At 41.4% G+C, this 24,619-nt stretch overlaps 2 protein-coding genes across 2 annotated transcripts in view; one reads left to right on the top strand and one right to left on the bottom strand.

Annotated features, from left to right (window-relative positions):
* The window catches only part of LOC146616395 (general transcription factor IIF subunit 2-like), a 61,781-nt gene that overhangs the window by 29,173 nt on the left and 7,989 nt on the right, over nt 1–24,619 (top strand). The window lies entirely within an intron of this gene.
* Nucleotides 3,277–4,053, bottom strand: kctd4 (potassium channel tetramerization domain containing 4). Its single transcript, XM_085374348.1, has one exon. It carries the CDS (start codon nt 4,051–4,053, stop codon nt 3,277–3,279), a length of 777 nt encoding a protein of 258 aa, XP_085230474.1.

Genomic DNA, 24,619 nt, shown 5'->3' with positions numbered 1-24,619 from the left:
TGTGTAATATCAGTGCCATTGATTTTCCTGATGTATATTATGTTTGAGCCAGGAATGTTTCACCTGATGAAATCAAAGCAGCGTCTTCCATGTTTAGTCATTGATTTGCATTACAGTGGTCTCACAGAGTGAAATGTGTTTTCCATTCCTGCAGTCACGAACTTATGAAATTTCTGCATCATCTCCCAGGAGGCTGATTAGATCATTTTACTAATCCACCTGCTATTAAAATAAGCACACCTACGGTTAGCACTTTTGACCAGTACAATATTGCAAAGTTGGACTTTGCAGGTAATGATTACTTGTTACCTGTTACTAGCTGCTTAGATGCATGACACAAATCAGGGTACAGTGATAAAAGGGATAAAAAGAGATTCTCCTTGGGGGAGGAGGGCAGGATTCATCCCAGAGTATGACCCAGTTTTAAAATGCCAAATATCTCCACTAGAGCTGGACGGGTTTGAAGGGGCTCCCTCGAGGCTGCGGCAGGGGAAGCTGGTGCACTGTGGAGGCAGCACGACTTGGGCTGTCAGTTACTGTAGCAGGCGGTGTGAGGGTGAGAGCAGGGCATTAGACTGTGTGACAGACGCTGTTGCATAATAATGGGAGACTTTGCTTTAAACATAATGAGCGTTGTAACCAAGTTGGAGCTACTTACACTGAACTCATATTAGAGAGGTAATCTTGCAGGATTCCTGTGAAAATAAAAAAGAAATGCTGTAGAAAATATGATAGGAATGATTAAAATACTTTATTTGAGAATATGAGCCACATTAGTTAAAGCAGAACATCAATTTAAAACAGCGTCTTTTAGTTTATTGGCAACATTTGTTGAGCCTATAGTTTGATTTTTGCTTGTAAAAGCACTGATTTTTTTTAAACGCGCTTTAAAAATTTTCACCTGAGCCATAGGAAAGTGTTTGTTTGGGGGTTTTTTTTGGCTTTTTCAACACTGTATCCCAGTTTCTCCACATTCATACAGTCTGTATTTACATGTAGATTAGTGGAAAGGCACAAAACTATCACACGTAGTTTTTTCCAGCTATTTTAATATTTTGCAACTTTATGATTCAATCAACTGTCGTACAGCTGGCAGGTTACTTTACGGAAATATTACACTAGTTAAAGACTTCACTGCAATTTTTTACACTTTGCAGATGTCGGTGGGCTGAATTAGGACCCTTTTTGCAGACACGCTGGCGAGGACACACAGTGAGCCTCACTGTATCACTGTTGACGTGCAGTCAGAGATTTGTACCAGAGCTCCACGGCAATCTTTCTCTTTATTTAACTTGTAGAAATCTTTCTGATTACGCAGCAGCACATCTGCATACTCTGCAGCGTTATGAGAAGTAGTGACTTTTATATTGATGTCAGGTGCTCTCCTTAGAGTGGACCTGTTGCCTATTGCTGTTATTTTCTATTTATTTTTTTAATGTATCTGTATAAGCGAGAGAGGTTTGTTCATTTAGATATTTTTTTTAAAAATATTTAAGAAAGCGTGGTTTTGCGGCCAAAAATACAGAGCATTCTAATTCTGTACTAACCGCTAACTGTATCTGTAGCCCCTCTGATAGTTTTATGTGGCATATTGCAAGAAGGCAAATGAAACTATAGAGCTTTGTTTCAGATTGAATCAAAGTCCTTCTAGAAGCAAGTCTTGCACCTTTACTTTTCTGACAATTTATTATCGTTTTGTTAATTATAATTTCAGTGATGTGAAACTGCATTAATAACTGCTTTAACAGTTTCCACACTTTGCCATAAAATACGTTTTGAAACCCTTTTCACCCCCTGGAAGCTCCTTTAGGAATTTCCTGTACATTATATTTCTGAGATCTTTGACTGCTGTGCCTCTATCTAACATTTTTGCTTCCATGTCTTGGGGTTTTTTTTGCAGTTAATGATGTTTAGCTACTTTGCAGCGCTGCGTGATCTGAACAATACATCGTGGAACAGCATCAGAGGAAATAATATCACAAACCTGGTAATTTCTACAGGTTTCCACTGGCCGGCATGTAAAACCGTGGAAAAGACTCCCTTCTCCTTTTAATTTTCCAGATGTGGAAAACAGTGTTTCACATGTTTGGAGAACTGCAGAAGTGCATCATTTATAGCATGGAAAAGTACTGGCTGTAAGCAAGAGCCAAGTCTGTGTATAACTCCCATTTGGATACGTAACATTAATAATGCTCCTGTCTGACTCAGTGGGTAACAGTCTCACTCTGTACAGACTGTAAGTTCAGCAGGGTCAGGACTAAATGGTTATAAGTGTAGCTTTTAAGCTATTGTATGAAAGAAAAATAATCTAATACTAAGACTTGCTGCCTGATAGTATAAAATAAGTTTCCTCATTAACGGAAGCAGTTTTTGTGAGGTTTGTCACACAAAAGCAGCGACATTAAACGTCAAAACACTCTGACCCAAGAGTTTTAGTCTCACTTTTATTTGTAAAATACTCACATTGAAAAGTAATAGGCATTTTATTTTTTGTGTCACTGGCTTCACAGAGGCTCACAGCACTAACAAACACACAGTTTATTTAGTGCACATGCATCATGCTAGATTCAAAGCCCTTACAATAATCACAGTTCTTTGCACTCAAAACTCAAACATTTGGTTGTGAAGTTCGCTTTGTCCATCCAAATCGATCCGAATGAGCTGTGGCTGTCCCTTCAGGCTCCGGAGAGGCTAATAAACTGAGCACAAGCTATTAAACCAACTAAACACAGCACACAGGGGTGGGTTTAGCAGTGGACACACACGCACGCCAGCACACATACACACACGTGTGCACACACAGGCTGTAGTAAAAGCTGAATGGCACATCACGCAACACAAGCAGTTTTTAAAACCTTAATTCGACGCGCTCGTCTTCTGTGTGAAAGGACTCGCCGTCGACTTTCGCGTCACTTAAACTTTTGCATGATACCTAACCAGATGCAGTTAAAGATGCTATAAATGTCAAGATGATGTGGGTCATTTTGAGTTCTATAAATACAAAGCAGTGCAAACGGTGATGCTAAAATACCATTCTGCTCAGAACAATCACCCAAAAACGTATCCCGTGTGTGTGTAAGCCACTATTGTGCAGTAAACATTTAAAACCTGCCCTGTACGACAGACCTACCCACCAGTTCTTCTATCAATGACACATTACAGCTCGGCACATCTTACAACACTTTCAAACCAATACCTCACAGGGTGGATATAGAAACAGGCTCTTTCCTTTCTCCCTCTATCTTCCCCCTCCCCGCCCCCTTCATCATCTTCATCCTACTTGACAAAATGCAGGGCCTCGGCCACCACCACGGAGCCTTTGCTGCTGTCAAGGCAGGTGACAAGCTTGAAGCCCGATCTCAGTGCTAGCATCACTGTCTCTAGTTTCAGACAGTCAAGTGTGCACAGGAATGTGCTGTCCTCCTTCAGAACGAGCCGCGAGCCAGGCTCCGACTTGATGAAGTGTCGGAACTGTATCACGTTGGATGACACCACAAATTCTTCCGGAAAGCCATCCAAGCGGCTCTTGGAGATCTGCACCAGCCGCCCTTTGACCTTATCGATGAAGGCGGGGTCACTGCAGTACACCTTGAGGCCCTGCGACCTCTCGTGGCTATCCGTCACCTCCAGGAAGGCGGGTTCCCGCAGTGCCGCCCTCTGAGTTTCCCACTCGACCACAGCCTCCACCAGTTCAGTCAGGCGGTAAAAATCGGCCTCTCGTCGCAGGAGCCCCGCCTCCCGGAAGTCATCGGGCAGCTGGAGCTCTCCTGTTCGGAGGTAGTTGAGCACATGGCGAAAAACCGGACCATCTCTGTCGATGAAGGGGTTGCCCATGGAATCGGTGTGCTGGACCGCCTTCTTACCGTTGGCCACCTCCTCGAGAAACGAGCCCTGTTGTTTGGCAAGGGTGGTCCGGTGGGCCGTGTACAGGAACCCCCCTACGTTGAGGGTGATGGTGCCCGAGGAGGGCTTCTTGAAGCTCTTGCTGGGCTGCAGCAGGTCCGGGTTGATGTGCCTCAGTTCACTTTCCATCCTGCTGAGGTCCCATTCCATTCTCCAGACGCCCTCTCCAGCCTCGACCCAGCCTCGGAGCTGGTGTGTCTGCTCAGCTGTGCGCGTGTGTGTCTGTGTGTGCTCGGTACCAATCGAGTCAGTTTTTTTTTCTTTCTCTTCCCCCCTCTCCTTTGGATCTGACTTTGTGGGTCGGTGCGGCAGCAGAGGAAATGAGAAGGTGTTGTCAGCTGTCTGTATAGTGAGAGCAAATGTGTCTGAGAGCGTGTGATGGTGGATGGGTGAGTGCTGCCTGGCAGAGGAGCGACAGTGAACTGGGAGCTGAAAACACTCGCTCTCTGTTCTGCTCCGTGTCCCTCCTCTCGCTGTCTCTCTCTCTCTGTCTCTCTGTCTCTCTGTCTCTTCTACTCTTTCTGTCTCTCTCTCTCTCTTTAAGAGTGGGTGGGCAGGCAGCGTCACATACAGGGAGGAGAGAGAGGGAGTATGTGAGCAAACATCAGAGGAGTACAGACTCCAGAAGCTCGCTCTTTTTCTTTCTTTCACTCTGTCTTTAATTATCTTGGATAAAAAAGGTGCAAAGCTCAGCTCTAGCTGTTAGTTAACACACACACATACACACACATGCACGCAAGCCATGCTTTCACCAGATGGAGGGGGGAGGGTTGCTTCCATAATTTTTGTGGTGTGAAATTGTCTCAGCGTGTGTGAGTCTGAATATGAAACTCCTTTTTGCAGCCAGATCCATCTGTTTTACCACACAGCGCTTCATGTGAACTGGAATCTGTCTGAAATCTCCGGTCATGACGGGGAGGAGGCGGCTGGCCTCGTTTCATGTAAATTTATGTGACTCTCCTGCTTTCCTTCGTGCGAGGTAACAGGCGGGCCCTCTGTCTTAGCAAATTGTTTATTGATCGTGCCCATGTGTGCGGTGTGTGTGTGTGTGTGTGTGTGTGTGTGTGTGTGTGTGTGTGTGTGCGCTCGCTTTGAGGGCCTTGTGAAGGAAATGGACCAATTACAGTCCACGGTGGTCCGGTCATGAAGGACAGCTTTTGAATTGGTTAATGCTTTTGGCCTGTAGCCTCCTGTCAGGGGAAAAATGGTCCACTGGTCGCTCGGTACTAACGACTCACGCCGTCGCTGTTTACGTGTGTCCGTGTGTGCTTATTTTTGTTCTGCGTTTCACTCTTTTTTTTTTTTTTCTTTTTTTTTTTGTATCTCCTCCAGCGCGACTACAAATGTGAAAGAAATCACAGTTCATATCAAACACGAGGAAACACGCAGAGCGGCTCCAGCAGTGCTGACTGGTAACAGCGTGTGATAAAAACATAAAAGTCTGCGCATACCACGCAGATGATTTGGTCTGGTGCTTCATGCTTACACTCTAACACACTAAACACTATGTTAAATAACTGTAGTTGGGCTGAAAATGGAAGAAAAATTACCATTCTAGGAAGCTACTAAATAAATAACGGTAAATGATACGTATCAGTTTTGTGGTAGATGTTCATTTTATAGCAGAAGCTGCTCTAAAGTGTGAGTGTGCAAAATCAATGTGTACTTCAGCTTCCATGTGGTGATTTAATGATTTTGGTAAACTGAGTATGTTGTGAATATTGCAGAGTTTTGTGAATGACTTGTATCTGCATTTGGGTGCTTTTGGATCTGTTGGTTATCTATTTATTTCTTTTCTTTGTTTCCTTTCTGATGCGTAAAATGAAGTCCTGCCTTATGCATGGCTTCTCTTTTACCCCACAATGGATCTAATGAGAATGAGGGGGAAAAAAAATTAAAAGGCAGAAAAGAAAAAATGCATTATAATTAATTTAAGAGCTTCAACAAAATGATTATTGGTTACACCCCAGTGTGAAAAACCTAAAGCTATTCAGTTTAAAGAAAACCAGCAAATATTCACACTTGTTTCTGTAACTACTGAAAATTTTGGCTTGATTGCTTTAAAATATGTCAGTGAATAGCTGTTAAATCTAAATATATTAGAATGCAATACATTAAACTGAATAATCCCTGTGAGCATGAAAAATAGCTGCATTGCTGCACCTTTTAAGAATCAATAATGAAGCAGAAAGGTTATAAATCAGAGTATATTACATTAAAAAGTCTTTTTCATGTGTGTCTGCTTATTTGTAGATCCTCCATTTATCCCTGCTCTTTTACCCTTAATAACAGACAGAAATGAATAAAATAGGCTACACTGATTGCTTTTCCACCGAAAAAGCAACAAGTATGTTCCACTGATGCAACAGGTTATCACCCACTTACTCCTCAGAGCTGCTGCTGCTGCTGCTGCTGTAGATGTAAATGAATCATGTAGGCAAGTGCACTGATTGAAGATTCACTTGAACTGAAACACTTTATTCAAACATGCGAGCGCTCTCTGATTGATGTGTGACTGAAATGCTTCTTTTCCTTGCCTACGTGGGGTAGTTGATCCCCAAAACGACGGCTCCTGCACGTCGCCTCTGTGATCTTTCTGTTCATAAGTGATTAGTTGTATCATCGTTAACGACACTCAATTGGAATCACAAACGAGGACAAGATGCAGCGGAGAGGATTGTGGGAGGTTTGACCTGCTTTCTGCTCTCTTTATTAAAACAGCCTCGCCGGGGACCGCCGTCGTCTTCAAACGTCGGTGGGAATCTGTTAGTCGCGGCTGTTGTCAAAGTGACAGCTTTTTGAATGTTTGAAATAAATTCCCCAAAGTGCTGCTAGCAAGGACTCTCCTTCGCTCTTAAAGGTGGTGAATTATTCATAGAGCCGCTCTAAGAGCTTGTGGTGTAACATGGAGTCACTGACTGCTGTGAAGCTGGCATGGCAACCACTTAAAATGGGGTCTTGCGCGAGCTCGGAGCTGTCAATCTCTCGCTTTATTCATTATGGAAGTCTGTCTGCTGTAAAGGGTCTGCATGTGTTAGTCCCAGTGGATCGAGCTGATCAGATGGGAGCAGCGTATTTTTAAAATGATGACTGTGTGAATTTTGATTTGATCACAGCTACTTTTTCTTTTTATGAATATCAGCACCCTATTACCAATATTATTTTTTCAGTAATACAAACAAGCAAATATGACCCATGGAGGAAAAGGGGAAATATATCATAAACAATGTTTAAATGCACACGGAGCTCCCATCTCTATAAAAAACAAATAAATAAAAAAATCAACAAAAGGCTGCCTGATTTGTGATGAAAAACTATCCTGATGCTTAATATTACACCTCTTAAATATTGGTTTATTAGTATTTGTATGTAGTATATGTAGTATTTGCCTCACAGAGCTGCTGGCATGGGTGTAGAGCAGTTTTGTGTAACAAGTCAGAACTTCCTGAATAGAAAGAAACTGCTCAGGTATACATTCACCAGCCACTTTATTAGGTACATTTTGCTGGTACCGGGTTGGATCGCTTTTTGCCTTTCGATTTATATAGTGCCAAATCACTACAGTAGTCACCTCAAGGCGCTTTATATTATTATGGTAAATATCCTACAATAATACAGAGAAAGCCCAAACAATCAAATGGGCTATGAGCAAGCAATTGGTGACAGTGGGAAAGAAAAACTTCCATTTGACAGGAAGAAGCCTCGGGCAGAACCAGGCTCTGAGAAAACTGTCCTAATTCTTCATGGCACAGATAACAGCAATGTGCTCAAAACATTCCTCAGAGATTTTAGCTGTGTTGATGTGACAGCATCACACAGTGGCTGCAGAGTTGTCGGCTGCACATCCACGAACCAACCTCCCCTTTCTGTCGCATCCCATAGGTGCTCTTTTGGATTGAGATCTGCTGACTGTTGAGGCTTAGTACAGTGGGCATGGTCAGCAACAGTACTCAGGTAGGCTTTGATATTTAAATGCTCAGTTGGTGCTAAGGAGCCCAACATGTGCTAAAAAAATATCCCCCACAACACCACCAGCCTGACGCCATATTTAGACTTCTAAAGGGAATCTTTGCAGAGCCTACGACTTAACGTACATAAGCAGCCAACGTCATTGCTGGCATTTATGCTGGTGCTGGTGCATTATGTGTTAACTACCATGTGGTAATGTCCCAGAGTTTTATATGCCCTCCCACAACACTGATAAGGATGAGCAGAAGGGGATGGATGGATGGATAATTAGTCCTTATATTGAGATGATAATTATTCTCTGAACTATTTAAAAAAACAAGTGGACAAATGTATAGGAGGAATTGACGGTACTGCCCTTATGGTACTTAGCATGAATCCCCCATCAGTTGATACGAGGCAGCATGCATTCATGCTTTCATGTTGTTTATGCCAAATTCTGACCCTCTCAGCCTCAGCTTCTTCTCAGCCTCAGCTTGAAGCCACTCAGTAGACATTTTCTCTTTTTTGGACTGTTTTGCGTAAACCCCTGAGACGGTTCTTTGGGAAAATCCAAGCAGATCAGCAGTTTGTGAATATTCATACCAGACCATTTGGCACCAACGAGCGTGCCATATTCAAAGTCACTTAAATCACTTTTCTTCTCCTTTCTGATGCTCAGTTTGAATTTCAGCAGGTCACCGTGTCTACACGCCTAAATACACAGACTTCCTGCCGTGTGATTGCTGATTGGATATTTGGTTTAAAACCTAATTGCAACGTGCTCAGTGAGTACCTGCCAAGAAAATGAACATAGACCTGGTCAGGAAGAGGCTCAGATTTATCCAAGCTGCTAAAAAGTTTACTTCCACAATCCTGTGTTCTACATCACAATTAAAGCAGTATAAATGAATTTTATGCGTTATGATTTATACATTATTAAAAATGTTCAGAGGTCAAGATTCATTCAGAGGCTTTATTACCAGCAGGTCCACTGTATAGATCGGATTTGCAGAACAACATTATTTTCTGTTGCATCCTGACTGACTCCTTTAATTAAGTTAACGCTGCTGTGCCACATGCGTAAATGAGCACATCACTCTCAATTTAAAGGTCTTATTGTTTCTGCTGCTGGGTGATCCTTCGGGAAATTTTTACACGTGGCCAGCTGTGGGCAACCGACAGGAAGTCACTGAGTTCAATGCTCCTACAAAATCCCAGCTGAGTTTCAGTGATCCCTCAATTAACATCATTTCAAGATTAAAGGACGTAACTGTCTTCAATTTTCTTTATGAATCAAGCAGCAACCTGAAATTGAGCCAGGTTAAGAGCACATTTACAGGATAGTGAAAAAAGCAATTTCTCATTTGGAAACTGACGAGGTTGTTTTAATTGACACGTGTCCCTGCCACGGGCCTCACCTCGAGTAACAGCAGCCACTGAATGGGACCTTTGTACTGTGTTTGCGCTTTTGGTTCCTTTTTGGAGCATTTTAATGCAATTTTAATGCAATTTTATGACATGGCTTCCTGTGTAGCACAGCAAGCCGAAGAAGTCAGTGCTCCAGTTTTGGTGATTGAAATATTAGTACTTAATTAGTCGGTTACTTAGAAGTAATTAGGAGATTTGTGCTTTTATGTGTTGCACCTCCAATTGATGACCTAACGCTTGACCCTCTCGTCTAAATATGGCGAATTCTGGCTTTAAAAATGTATCTCAGCAGCCAAAATGCTAATGTAGAAGTTTGAAAATGCAGTGCCCAGAAACCGTAGACTGTATATAAATGATGACTGTAGCCACCATGACATCACTCTCTGTTTTTAGCTCTTTAAAACCAGATGCCTCGAACACAGGGCAGATCTGACTGAAACTGTGGAACCAAGGCTAATGCTTTGTTAATCATATGTCAATAACTGATGATTATACCTTTGTTTATCCATCTTAGTGGATAATAATGACCATAATTTACAAAATAAACATCATCTTGTATTTAGTGTGACTTCAAAGCATCAACAGAGCCCATAAATTGGTCAGAAAAGCATTTACTGAGGTCACAGGTCCAAGGAGCCGTGAGGAGTCCCTCTCTGCGGGAGATTAAAAGAATCCAGCTTAAAGGCATTTATCCAATGGATTCAGTATTTAGACAGATCCATCTTTTAGATAAAGCCTATAATCTTCATGGAAACTGCTCAGCTCATAACTATACTTTCATGGCTTGTATGCATCAATTAAAGTTCAGGTGTGTTTGTACAAAGACTGTCCTGAGAGGTTGGCAAATAATCAATGAAAGCTTCTTTAAGGGGTTTATAAGGTGGGCATATTTCATTTTCTACTGTTCTAGGAGAGCATGACCCCCTCCCAAAATGCATGATTGTATGATACCTGTAAAGGCACAAAGGTGAGATTTATAATAAAAGCCACTCTGACATTAAAATCCACCCTATTTTTAAACCTTTTTTAAAAACTCTCAATGCTCCGTTTTGCCCAAGAGGTTTTAAGGTGAGAAACAGACTCATTTATGCCAGACCGGTCCACTCGTAATTAAATGGCCCAGCACTCCTCTGTGTATTTACGGCACTTCAAAGCCTACTTGTTGCATATGGATGCTGCTAATCAACTTTAAAATCAAAACGAGTGGGTTGAGTAGAAGTGCAAACGTCAGAAAATCACTTCAAAGTTAACGAATGGAATCATTAAATTTCTTTAATGAAGCAGCCTCTGGGCTTGGCAGATATGAGCTTTAATGGGAAATTATATTTGGAGATCCAATCAGTGACTTTGCCCCCGTCATGTCCTTACCCACCCCCCACCCTAGCAAACTCATTGCTTGCTCATTATGTTTAGACTAGCCTGCCACAGCTGTTGTATATGTATGTGTGCACACAGTGTGTTCATGTCTATTTCCCTTTGTCTGTTGTATTTAGTAGCTGATAAAGTAAACTCCCAAGTATAAAAATTTGATGATGTCTAAAAGCTAGATGCATAAACTTCATTCCAGTTTCCAGACCTAAACAAAAACATCAAAATGATTAAACTTTAATCCCACGCATTTTTGTTGTATGAATTTTTAATATTAATCAAACTCAATTATTCCACATAAAGTCAACCAATTTTTTAAATATATACAATAGCTTAGGTGTGTTTTAAGAAGCTGTACAAAATATAGCCTTAATAATATTAATATTTTCGGTGTTAAAACCTTCAGAGTACAAAGGGGTGAATCAAAATTCATGTTATTGTTTGAGCATTTATGAGTCGTCAGAATGCTTTAAGTACGGGAGCTGCCTACATGATATTTTCATATTTCAAGATCTATTTTATTCACAATTCACTGCGGGGTTTTTTTTCTATAACTCTTCCATAACAAGCTACATTATTATCATGATATATCATAGCTTCAGTAGGAAGAAGCTTCACAAATGTAATGTAAGATTAACATTGTAACGTTGTAACGTTAAAGTAAGAGAAATAAGTATTGGTGCCCTGGATGTTTGATCCATTTTTCTCATAACTCACTTGAAGAACTTTAAAGAGAGTATTCATTGTATACTTTTAAGGGTCAAATTACCATGTGGGGTAGGTCAAAATAAGTTATAATATAGCAAAGGTTTCCAGTTCAGTGTCAACTATATGCTTTGTCAAAGAGGAAAGTCTTAAGCTTGTTCTTAAAAGTAGAGACAGCTTCTGTCCAGCCTGGGAACTGGTTCCACAGACTCACAGTTGTCTAACATAGCAGTAATAAAGGCACGAACTAGTGTTTTAGCATCACTCTGAGGTTTCTAATTTTGGAGATGTTGCGCAAATGGAAAAAACCAGTCTGACATATTTGTTTAGTATGCGCATTGAAAAGCACATCCTGGTCAACAACAGACTCCCAAGATTCCTCACAGTGTTCACAGTGTTACTGCAGGCCAAGCTAACAGAGTACCAGAGTAAGCATCTAGTTACACAACATATTTATAAGATTTTTAAAGCCGAGTACAATAACCTCAGTTTCATCTCAATTTAGAAACAGAAAATAAAAGTCATCCAGGTCTTTAAGGCATTCCTGTAGTTTAAATAATTGGTGTGTTTTATCTGACTCCATGGATTTCACATATTCATTAGTGTAGTTCTGACATATCACATGGATCAACCAAGAAGTAGTACCATCCATCCATTTTTGTCACTGATCTGGGTGCATATTTTGGTTGTAGCGGTCTAAACAGAGACACTGAAGTGTTCCTGAGCCAGCTGACAAATGTAATCTCTGCAGCATGTTCTGAGTGTATCCGGGGATCTCTTCCCAGTTTGATATGAAACGCCTCACCTAAAAGGATTCCTGAAGGCATCCTCGTCAGATCCCCAAACCACCTCAACTGGCTTCTTTTCATCAGTTGTTTGTACTCATGATGTCATTCTTTTGGTCACTGCCCACAGCTCGTGGTCAGGGTAAGGCTGGGAATGCAGATCAAACAGCAAATAGCAGCTTTTTCCTCAATATTCTCTCTTACAAAAAATAGTCTGGAAACAAATGCTAATATATATATTTCTTATCTTTTGCCTTTTGAACACATAGAGAGGCCTGGAGAAGCATTTACTGTTTAAATAACAATACTTTGGTCAGAGTTAATAGGGTTTCACCACTTCGGTGGCGCTGTCAAGGTTCTCCAACAAAGGCCAAAGCAGCAGTCATTATGTGCAGAGCTGTGACTTTTTATAGCCCCATATTATTAACTCATCACATATAAACCATCATCAAGTGTGAAGTCATGAGGTTAATCATATAATAATGAACATTTCTCAAACACCAAAAAGGCTTCACAACAAAGCACCTGGAAAAAAATATCCCTACATCAGTAACTACGGCCCTGAAAGTAACCAGAGCACAATAATTTACAAATACTTTCAGGTGCATGCATTTATTGATGATGGAGTCAAGAAGTATACAAAATCTATTTGGATGCAAAAAATGAAGAAGTAAGCCACAATTAACTGAGTAAAATAAGTAAGGAAGTGGATGTTTCAGCATCGAAATGATCCTGAAGCAAAGCGAGACCTGCTGAAAAAAACTGATAAGGAGAAATCAAAGTCTAAATCTCTCCAAAGACCAGTGATGTCAGCGTGTTGATGCCCCGGAGAGGATGATCTGAAAGCTTTGCTCAAATGCTGAGCAAAGATTTCACCTACTGCAGAAACGGACTCATTAAATACATATAAAAGCTCCATTGCAATTCTTTAAGATCCAAGATCTGAAAAACTTGATACAAAACCTTGACGTTTAATGAAGCCACTGTCCAGACATATTACTCTATATTGATAATATATTTATTTTTATGGAATATCTTAAATATCTTACCTACAATGACATTGAAGTTTGGCCTAAATGCACAAACACCTTTTTGGATTTCAGTAAAGTGTCCAGGTTTAACGATATTTTGCATATCATTATAGCTGCTATAGTAAATTTATTTGTAACACTTAAATGAGAGTAACACTTCTATATGATGATAGTAATATTTCTGGAAACGTTTGAGTTTTGGATCTCTGTTAACTGCAGTGCTTTTCTTTATTGTGCAGTGTTTTTTGTATTTTTTTTTAAGCATTGATTTGCTTGTGTGTCTTTTTTTCCCAAGCTACAGTGCTCTGCTTTACGTACATACACTTGTACTGATGAAATTAAGAGAGAGACTAAAGTAGGATGAATTATGATACAGTTTGCATTGTTCTTCATGATGTTACTCTCCAGTTTTTAGAACAAACATATTTTCCTGCATCTCAACTATATAAAAGAAACTGTGCTGCTACATGTTTTTTTTTTTTTTGGTTTTTTTTTTTTTTTTTTTTTTACAACTCCCATGTCTGCACTGCTTTCCACTGCACTATATTGTGGCTCTGACTGCGGCACATTTTAGATGGTATTTTTTGTTATTATAATATCAATCATGCTTAACTGTCCAAAAAACTGAACACAGTCACTTTGCTATACATACAATACAATTTAAAAGCAACCCAAAGCAATAGATCTGTCACTACTGCTACTTGGAAAATCATGGAGGCTGTAATAGTGCAGAGTGCAGAGCTGGGTTAGGCCACACGTTTTCACTGACACTGAAAAAGAAAAACAAAAAAACAAAACGCTCATAATAACCTTTCAACAAATTTTTTATTCAGATGGCATGAGAGGGAATCAGACAGCTACACTGGCTTTAGCTAATCTAGTCTGTGACAAGAGACTTCGGCTAATCAAAACCCTTTTAGGTTATCTGTATGAAAAGGAACGGTCTACACAGAAGGTAAGACTTTGCAGAGGACTTGAACCTGGGATAACAGGGTTGGAGTCTTGTGCAAAGCCAAAACTGAGGATTGCCTAATGCTTGCTTTACAGCATAGCTCTTTGTGCACCTTCCCAAAAACAAAAGTACAAGTCACAAAGACATAGACCTCAACAAATGTGACTGGTATGTTTGGAAGTTATATAGAAGGACTGGTACGGTGTCTGCGCTAAACACCAAACAGACTGAGACTCGACAACAAGATAAAAGGAACATGGAGAAAGCGTGATAACTGAAACAAGGAATATAATACGCACAATAGGGTTGGGCGATATGTAAAAATTTTCCAACCGGGAATCGTCAGTCGAACAATGTGTGATATATTCGCGCATGTGCAGACTTTTTGATGGGCGGGGCAATGTAATCATGGGCGGGGCAATGTAATCATGCATTTTTTTTCTTACGTATTCTTTTTTTTCCTGACTTGTATTTTCCTCCGTTTTAAATAATTTCCCCCAGGGATCAATAAAGTATTCTGATTCTGATTCTGATGCATGGACTGATTTGCGCGTTTACAACACAGAAGAAGTACAAACGGGGACGAACTAATTAAAAATAAATAAATAAATAAAAAAACGCTATCAGCATTAATGCAGCTTAAACGCGGTCATCACAATTAAGATTTTTAACAGTCTCAACCCATCTGGAGCGCAGAATGAACAAAATTTGGACAAACTGCTGATATGTGTTGACAGAGAAGCCAAGAAAGGGCCATTTTTGTACATTTCTGCCTACTGCGGCTTTAATTGAACCATTTCCAGTTGAGATCTGATCTGCTGCTGCACTACATCACCCCTGTGTTTACATCTTCTTAGTTCATGATTGTAAATGAAGTGGGTAAAACGTTAGTTACGTGTTATAAGGAAATCCAGCACACGAAGGTATAAAAGTAAGCAGTGCACAAGTCTAGAAGAAATCAGCTGATTTTCACATGACCATACATCGATTGTAGATTCACACCTTATACTTCCATCTCCACTTCATCTTATCACCTACAGCTGGCTCTAGAAAACCATGTGTATGCGCGTGTGTGCGTTCTCACTGCGCCATCTGTCTTTATGAACATCAGTTTGTGTGTGAAATTATTCAAATTGTGCTTTTTTTCTGAATACTCGTGTGCCTACAAACGGTTCCTGAGAGCAAAAACTAGTGTAAACCCATGAAGATCACAGTTGGCAATATATCCAGGAGGTCACCGGGCTTCAATCCCATCCCAGCTGAGGTCGGAGGAAAGAATGCTGTTTTTGAGCAGAAATGAAATTATAATAATAAAACAGAACCGGGGTCACCTGAAGAGCCTGGAGCACAGTAACAAAAGCTGCTTATGCAATGGGTTAGATCTTGTGTTTGTAAGAGCAAAATCTTTTTGTAGCTGCCGAATGAAGCTTGAGGTCAATAAACGTTGAAAAAAAATAAAAATTAAATGGATGCGCTGTTAGGCGAGAAGAGAAAGCATCCGTGCCTGATGAATTTCTTTGACGTATTTATTGCTCTGATCCTATATGCAGGCTTTCTGCATGTTAGTGAAACAGATGAGAACAGATGGAGAGACGGTGTTGGTGGATGAAGGTCTAGTGGGCGGAAAGCTGTTTGTTGTTTTAACATTAGGAAGGTCACAGCTTTGAGGAAAGGGCCTCGGAGCAGATGGAGGTAAGAGATGAGCATGAGGGGGTGGACGAGTGACCTCCTCGCGCTTGTGTCTCTCTTCCTCTGCCGTCTTCACTCGGACACTTTTCGCTTCTCTGCTCTTACAGAATTAGCAATGGCATTAAATGTATTTACACATCTGGATTATAGCTGATACAGGTCTTGACTTCTCCGTGGCCTATTTATTTTCTTTTTTCCGTCATTTATTAGTAATTATTCAGCTGTTTAATGCTTTAGTTGTTGAATCAGACATGGCCTCGTATTCTTAAAAGCTTTGCTCAGATCTCAATAAATTTTAAATTATCATGCCGCTCTTTAATCAGCTAATTTACTTAATCTCCTGGCTTCTTTTGTATTAAGTGGTGCTAATATTATGAATAGATTGAACTGCAGTAAATGGGTGGGCTTTTTATTAAGAGGGAAAATATGCCAATGTTCTTGGCACTTTGCATTTTTGTCTGCTCGCCTAAATCACTGTGGGCACCACCACTGTGTACAGTAATTGTTAGCTCTGCTGTTCTGTGATAAAATGATTGGTGGTCATAAAAATATTACCCTTGAACAATTGCCTCGCTGGAGCTTCTTTTGTCAGCTTTCTTTTGTCTTGGTTGCACTTTCAAACGTGAGGACATATTGAAGAAGTCTGTTTGATTAATAACGATTGGGCGCCTTGGAAAAAGCAAACCCTGAAGACCGCTGAATATATTGAAATGTGCTGCAATTAGAGTCAGCGTGTGCGCTGATGGTCTTTGTTCCCAATCTGTTATCTGGCAGAGCTTCATCTGTGAGAAGAGAAAATGTATTTTGAATAGATCTGTATGAAATAAAAGAACAAGGGTGCGTGAAGCAGTGGGCTAAAAGCAGAGGGAGGGATTTTCTTTGGGGGGGGGGAACACATTGTCTGAAATAAATTTCCAGTTCGAGTGTTTGTCTTCAAACAAAGAGATAAAAATGCAAAATAAAAATGGAAGAAAGGGTCCTTGAATTTGGTAAAGCTGTTATAGAAGAAAAAAAAAATCATTAACAGAAAAAGTGCTGCTTTTAAAAGCCAGCCTGATTGAAGACATGACCGGGCTGTGATGCAGATGTGCTCAGCGGACGTCAGCTCTGATGTGGAAACACCTGAAGCGCTTTCTATTTTTATTGTAATAATTATGCAACTTACGATGTATTTGGCCTTTTTAAGCTGCAGGAACTCGGCACCCAACACAATATGTCTTTGGATGACATCACTGTCAGCGGCTGCGCGCATACCTTTTCCTTTTGGGGATCGGACTGTGCCGTCTGTATTCAGGATGGTGTTGTAAGTCGGCGTTAGGTTATCTTTGTTAAATTCAGGCCTCTGTAATTTATAGTATGACATGATGGGCAGGCAGAGAGGAAGTGCGAGTGTTACGCAACAATGTGGGAGACGAGTGATTCCAGCTAAAACCTGAAAAAGAGTGAAGTGCATCTGGACATTTCTGTCTCTGCCACTGTTTTCTTCACATGTAAGAGACGCTGAACCGGAAAAGCGCTTTACTGGTCTTGAGTGCACTTTGCAGAGTGAGACTGCGACCTTGAATATATAGAAAGAGTAAGGAGGAGTCCAGCAGCATGTGGTATGACCCCCCACAGAGCCCCGATGGCAACATCAGTGAGTCAGTCTGGGATTACATAAAGAGGCAGGAGGCACTTAAAAAGAAAAGTTTTTTTAGTTTCCTGGACTTTATCTGAAGCCAGTTGATTTAAAGTCTCACTTTCAACTCTTTGAACACTGTAAAACACAGCAGAAAGTTACAAAAGTACAGTTTACTCAACTCAGTCTGAGAAAGTGTCTTGATGTAATCTTAAATATCCAGCTAAGGAAATCCATAAAAGCTGAGATGTTTCTCCCACTGAAAACGCTACGCCCAGACGAACAGAATCAACTTCTTGGGATCAGTCCGAGATTGTCCTTATCCCCCCAAAAACACCACCAAATTCTTATTTTAACCAACAGTGTAATGCTTTAAAATGAACCACCCTCTAGTGATGATGTGGAAAAAGTCACTGGTGGAATCACCATCTATAGTAGGGTGGGCGATAAAGCCTCAAAATTATTTTATGATTATTACATTTGCGATATATAAATTATACTGAAAATCATTTTATCTGTGACTGCAGTTCGCAGGCAGCAGCAAAATTAAATAAAGGCCATTTTCCACCCTTCTTTTCCAATCAGCTGTTGTCAGTGATGACACACTGCCTCAAAGTGTGAATCTACTGCCACAAGCTCCCAAGACCAAGCATTATAGTACAGTAGCAGTGACACAGCGTTTGTCGAATGTAAGCACTCTGGTTTTATCTGGTGTAAAATTATAAAATAACTGCTGAACACTTTAGTTTAACAGTAACTAAAGTAACATTACAGAAGCTGAACAGTAATGTCATTAATAAAACTGAAAAATATCTTTTTCACTGGGTTTTTGCATGTTGGGTGGAGCTTTTTAATTTTTACCACTGTGTAACCACATCAGTAACTTTTGTCCTTCCTGTCGTATGGACTCGTATTTCCTCCTCGCAGCCATTATACCCCTGTTGCCAACTGTAATCTTTCTGGGTTTACGTTAGTTTTAGCTCTCAGAGCAGTTGATAGCTGTAGTTGTCTTTGGTGTTGCAGTTTTCTCCTGTGCAGTACCATCTAATCTCATAGAGTCATGCATGTACCTTTCCGTTCTGCCACCTGAGCTACAATAAGTCTATGTCATGGTTGTGTCTGTGGGTTAAATGAATCTAATGTACAGGATCACGCAGGTGGTCTCAGAATCTCATCTCTGCTTTTCACGGATGATGTGGTTCTGTTGGCGTCATCGGGTAGTGGCCTCCAGCTCGCACTGGAACGGTTCGCAGCCATGGTTCTCAGCCAGAAAAGGGTGATCCACTCTGGGTCGGGGACGAGTTCCTGCCCCAAGTGGAGGAGTTCAAGTATCTTGGGGTCTTGTTCACGAGTGACTGGAGAAGGGAGCCGGAGATCGACAGACGAATTGGTGCTGTGGCTGCAGTGATGCGGACGCTGCACCGGTCCATTGTGATGAAGAGAGAGATGAGTGTAAAAGCGAAGCTCTCGATTTACCGGTCGATCTACATCCCTGCCCTCACCTATGGTCACTAGTAGTGACCGAAAGAACAGGATAGTGGATACAAGCCATGGAAATGAGCTTCCTCCGAAGGGTGGCTGGAGACCCCTTAAGAGATAGGGTGACAAGTTCAGACATCTGGGAGGGACTCAGAGTAGAGCCACTGCTGCTCCATATCAAAAGGAGCCAGTTGAGGTGGTTCGGGCATCTGACAAGGATGCCTCCTGGGCGAGGTGTTCCTGGCATGTCCCACCGGGAGGAGGGCCCGGGGCATGCTGAAGAGATTAAATCTCTCAGCTGGCCTGGGAACGCCTTGGTGTTTTCCCGGACAAGCTGGGTGAAGTGGCTGAGGAGAGGGAGGTCTGGGCTTCTCTGCTACCCCCACGACCTGGGCCCGGATAAGCGGAAGAAGATGGATGGATGGAGGATCATGCAATGCTGCTGATGTCCAATTGCTCACAAAGATCAAATACAAATAAGGGAGATGGGAGTCATGTGCAAAATCAAACTAAAGCGGAAGAAGACTAAAAACCCACCTCACATTGGGCTGTCTGATTCAGGCTTCTGTTCTAAACCAGTGTTGGTAAGCTTAAATTATAAATCCAAACCTGATAACAGGACTGCCACAGCCAGTCAGCACACGCTCAGGATGAATCAGAGAGGAGAGGGCTGGTTGATTAGTTTTTGCTAGCATACAGAGGCATGCACAGCCTGATTCTGAAAACATCACACGATTTTACCCTTGGAGATTCTTTAGCCATCTTCTGTGTTAGACAATGTTGATTTAAAAAAACAAAACAAGTCATCCGACAATAACGATCACAATTTCAGCTGCTTTATTCAAGCATCCTCACCTGGAGATTTGCTTCATTCACATGTGTTTTATTCCTCAGGAATCCTAATATGGAAAAGGAAAATAAAAAGCATGACAGAGAGAATCTGTTCACGTCGGTGTGGTTGTGTTATGTTATATTCATGATTTCATTGATATGGTTGAGTAACAGCCATGACATTTCTGTATCACTGAAGAGTAATGAGGCCCTGTGAATGATATGTGCGTGGGAGAATTAAAATATCGATCGTCTGTTGAAGGTGTGGACCACAATATTCATGTAGCGCTTGAGTTTTATAGTAAAGCCGTTGTGCAGGAGTCTGCAGCTCGTCTCAAGTGTTCCTCCCACACAGACGCCTGAAGCTACATTTGATGTGGTCAGTCATCATCCCATGCTGGTCCTCTCGCTCTCTCTCTGCTGTTCATGCTGTTCATGTTTACAAAGGCGCTTCTCTGCTACAATCAGTGTCCTTTCGGGCCTCGGAAAGAGGAAACTGGAAGACTTGAATGGCAGGAGGAAAACAATCCGCTTGTCCTTGAATCTGTTTGACCGCAACTACTTCATAACGGGGATGAAGGCGAAGGATGCTCAGCGGCGCGGTGCTTGTGTGCACACGTTTCTCATGTGTGGGTGTGTTTTTAGGCGTGTTGCTCTGGCACTCACTGGCCAATAATTGCACATAATTGCATCCATTAGTGGGGGAAAAAAAGATGAACATTAGTGAGAAATCTCTGACACCTTAGTGTTTGTCCCCTCAAGATTTAAAAAACGGACTCTTGGCGGGCAGTTGATGAAATGTTGTGTGACACATAATGTCAGGTGGTGGTGTGATGGTTACTATGGTGACTGTGGCGTTGCATCTGCTTTTTGTTCAGCTTTGGTCATCACTGAATACGTAAACATATATACATACATGCATGCATACATGCAGTCACTTATCTTGCAGACAAGGGCTCCATTGTTGAATATAAAAAAGGTTTTTGTTTTTTTTCTTTCTTTTCAAACACAAGCGAGCCGCAGCACTGAGTGACATGTTCAGCCTCTGTGATCTACAAAGTGCAAATTTATCCACTGCTTATAATAGTCCCCAACAAATTCACTGTTTCCACCTGTTTTCCCTGTTTTCTAAAATGGAAACGACACGACTAAACAAAATGTAAATAATTAAAGGACTGCTTTTTAATCAGAGTGTAGCATCAAGTAATTTAAACTTCTTGAATATTGATCTGGTCAGTTACGTAACAGAGGAGGTTGTTAATCAGTTTCAGCTGATTTGCTGGTAATTAAATTGGCAACAATGAGACAACCCCCAAAACACTTCTAAAGGTTGAGGCCACAGACTGATTAGTTTTTCCACTCTGGTTTTGCATTTGGCTTGGGTCAGTGTCAGTACTGGTAGCATGAGACAATACCTCTCCCAGCACAGTCTCAAGAGCGAGTAGGAGCTCTCAGGAGAACATTACCTTGCCTGTAACATCATTCAGCATGACCGGTTTGGTAGCAGGTCAAGAGTGATTTGGGGAGGGATGTCCATGGAGGGATGCACAGACCTTTACAGGCTAGGCAGTGGCACCCTGACTGCTATTGGTCGAAATCCTTGGATGCACTGTCATACCCTGGGTTTTCTCCCGGTGCACAACGACGTCCGGCCTTATATGGCGAGAGTATCCAGGCAGTTCATAGAGAAGGAATTGATACCTCTGACTGGCCCCCATGCTCACCTGACCTAAATCCAAAAGAACACCTCTGGGACATCAGGTTTCAGTCCATGTTTTGCTTTCTGCCACGTGTCCATTTCTCTTTAGAAGGAAGCAGGTTTCCTGGATCACAAAGGAAGCGATTACGTTGTTCTTTGAGAGACGCCTGTCCAACATTGTCATGGACTTATGGCTCAGGTAAAATAAATAACTCAATACAATAATAATAACTTGATGTGGAGAAAAGAAAAGCCTAACAGAATAAAAATATCTGAACACAAACCACAAGAAACACTTGCTGCTGTGTGTTTGCGGCTCTTGTGTTCTGTGCACCACTCTTTGTCGTCTTATTAGCATTAACACACAACCCTGCAAACATGAACAGTGACCAGAGGTCATTAATTGCCTCAACAGTCTAAGTCACGGTGGCAAATTGGCAGCCGCACTCAACGTCACCTTCAGACAAGCAGACAAGAAAACACTGGAGTTCAGATGATAACGTAACAGTAACAATGAAGGACCAACAAAACATAAATGCAATAACTGTCATAGCATCTTAAATTAACAGATTAACATCAACATGAACAGTCCCCTCAAGGACCCCTCAAGGCTGCTACAAGATAATAAATTAATTTATTTTGATATTAAATGGTATTAATGTCATTCCAGATATGCTGTTGGAATGATCATAAGCATTGTTTATGCACAAATGCGCACATGTATACAAACTATGAATGAAGCTCACTATCTTCAGTTGCGTTCATGCACAGTGAGAGGTGGAGGCATGCAGTCTCACGCCTGTTATACGGTTCTGCACTCATGTCTATTTGCCTACGCAGAGCCCACACAGAAGGGTATGAAACCTAAGTAGGTGCGCTTGCGTGCAGGCCTCCAAAGACCCAACAGATCAGTATCAACATGGATGACATTGTGTGTAGATCAAACGCTGATTGAAAAGTGAGCCAGAACAGGAAGGGCAGCGACGACATCAGGGATCATCAAAAACAGCAGAGATAGTGGCTCCAATAGATAGTTTTCACTTTTTTTGTACAATCCTATCTGAACCACAATTATATTTGCCTTGTTTCATTGTTTCTTGCACTTTCATAATTAAAACTTAGCACTGAGGTTTCCCTCAGAAGGGTTGAGCTTCATATTAAATGATTCAATAGCTGTTACTTTGCCACAGCGCTACAGTTTATATCAGCAATAAATGAACTTCTAGAGTTTCTTATTTAATATCCTGTTAAAACTAATGGATATGGACAGTACAGTGTATATATTTGTTAGTGTATGTGGGGTTTTTTTTTTTATTCAGTATATAAAATCCTAAAATTTTCAGGCAGCCTAGATTAAAATGTAATTGTGCTTTCATTATGGGTTAGTAGAGCATATGCATGTGCTTTTATGGGCCAACATGCAGAGACATATTTTTTACGTTATTTAGTCATTTGGGAGAAGATCGGTAAAACAATAACTGCCTCGCAAGCTATGATATGCACCCTTGTAATAATCTGGACAGGATGCTGCATCTGGGCTAACGCAGATGAGGGAACAAAAGAAGCCGACTGACAGGAGATCCTGCTGCACCTCCGTCATCAGAAACTGACGTTTCTTTGGATGACGTCCAAGAGGGAAAGACGTCTATGCCGGGGACCGTTTCTTTGCATTATGCCCCCGTTTCAAGTAGGAGGGACTGAAACAAAAAGGAAAAATGTACAGGGTGCAGATGGATATGAGAGGGTTGGTGTGTAGCCATCAAGGATTTACAGGATTTACCACCTCAAAAATAAGAAGAGCCTGTTAAAATAAGTTTGACAGCTTGTCTCTCCACTGCACAGGTCACTCAGGCCTATCAGGCTATTCATTATGAATGCCTCGCCAACTATTTGCTGGCCTCCCTGTAGACTCGCTCTTTCTGTTTACCCTTAGAGCATCTTCGTCTTTCTGCTGGTTTTGTTAAATGATGAGTGTAAAATGTAGTGGCTTTTTGGACCTTTTTGCGCGTCCGGCTACAAACGATGCCAACAATGCACAATAGCGAGAGCCGCTGCCAATCTGACGCCAACGCTCACCAACTGGACTCCGGCATTTCCTGAACGTTCAGAAAAAAAGAAAACAGAAAACTGCTCCCGATAATGATTGGAGAGGAGCAGAAGAGGCATCAAACGGTTCAGCAACAAGGTTGTGGGTTGGGCAGTTGGATAATTGGCTAAAGCACCTAATGAAAGAACAGCTTGAAAATAAATCTAACAAAAGAAAAACCTTTGTGCAGGGTGAATGACAAACGGCAGGAAATGTCAAGCTGCGAGTTCTGGCTGGACTATAAGTATGTTCACTTGATGCTTTATGCTAGTTGAAATGTGTGAAAGTGAAACTCTCTGGATGTGATCAAATAAAAGTCCCTTGCATCTAAACGTACGCATAAAGATACAGCAGCTTGTCCGTTTCCAGTCTTATGAGCGAATCCAGTAATTATGCAGTTTGGTGCACTTGTTTAAAAGAGACAGCTACACTTGATAAACGAGCTACGTAGTTTATTCAGTGCACTCAGCTATTTGTAGCGCTCCACTGACAGCAATTACGGCTACGAGCATGTTTGAGGCTCCTTCTAGCAGCAGCAGTGCACACCTGGCTTTTGAAGCACTTGTGCTCGTTGCGTATTGTCTCCTGCTGTGACAGATTGGATTGGAAAGTGTTGGTAAATTGCGGTCTGTGTCTAAACTGATGTGCAGCTGGGTTCAGGTGCTTTGTGGCGATAGAAGACATTCAGAGGTGTATCACAAATCTCAGAAAGTGTATTTTGGGAGAAATTAACGTAATGCGCTCCCAAAAAAAAGAGTCTGACTAACTTTAATGCTGATGATTGAATTTTGAACAGATTACAGCAAGTATATCTAAACGTTTTAACTGCCCTCTCCAACTGTTTCCTGTACTCTCCCTGTGAGAGGTGCTGAAACGAGTATAAAGAGATGCAAAATGACCACAACAAGTATCTTTTTTTTAAAAATTGTGTTTTGTGTCTCCTTGTTAAAGCCATGGGTTTGGCTCTTATGTTGGAAAAGCTCCTAATCGGTCCAGGTTGGGCCCTACTCGAGTCTCAATGGTACCACCGACGAATGCACACTGACGTTTTTAGAAACACAGTGAGCTTTAGTTTCTGAAAACCAGGGGGCACCACA

The sequence above is a fragment of the Diplotaxodon limnothrissa genome, linkage group LG16 (genome assembly GCF_057381915.1).
Source record: "Diplotaxodon limnothrissa isolate DT_005_m linkage group LG16, D_limnothrissa_male_GT1.1, whole genome shotgun sequence".
NCBI lineage: Eukaryota > Metazoa > Chordata > Actinopteri > Cichliformes > Cichlidae > Diplotaxodon > Diplotaxodon limnothrissa.
Note: the sequence above shows the minus strand (reverse complement) of the source record. Positions and strands in the feature narration are given on the sequence as shown.

Excerpts from the sequence above, each read along its gene's own strand:
- kctd4 (XM_085374348.1), bottom strand. The coding sequence starts at position 4,053 with ATGGAATGGGACCTCAGCAGGATGGAAAGTGAACTGAGGCACATCAAC.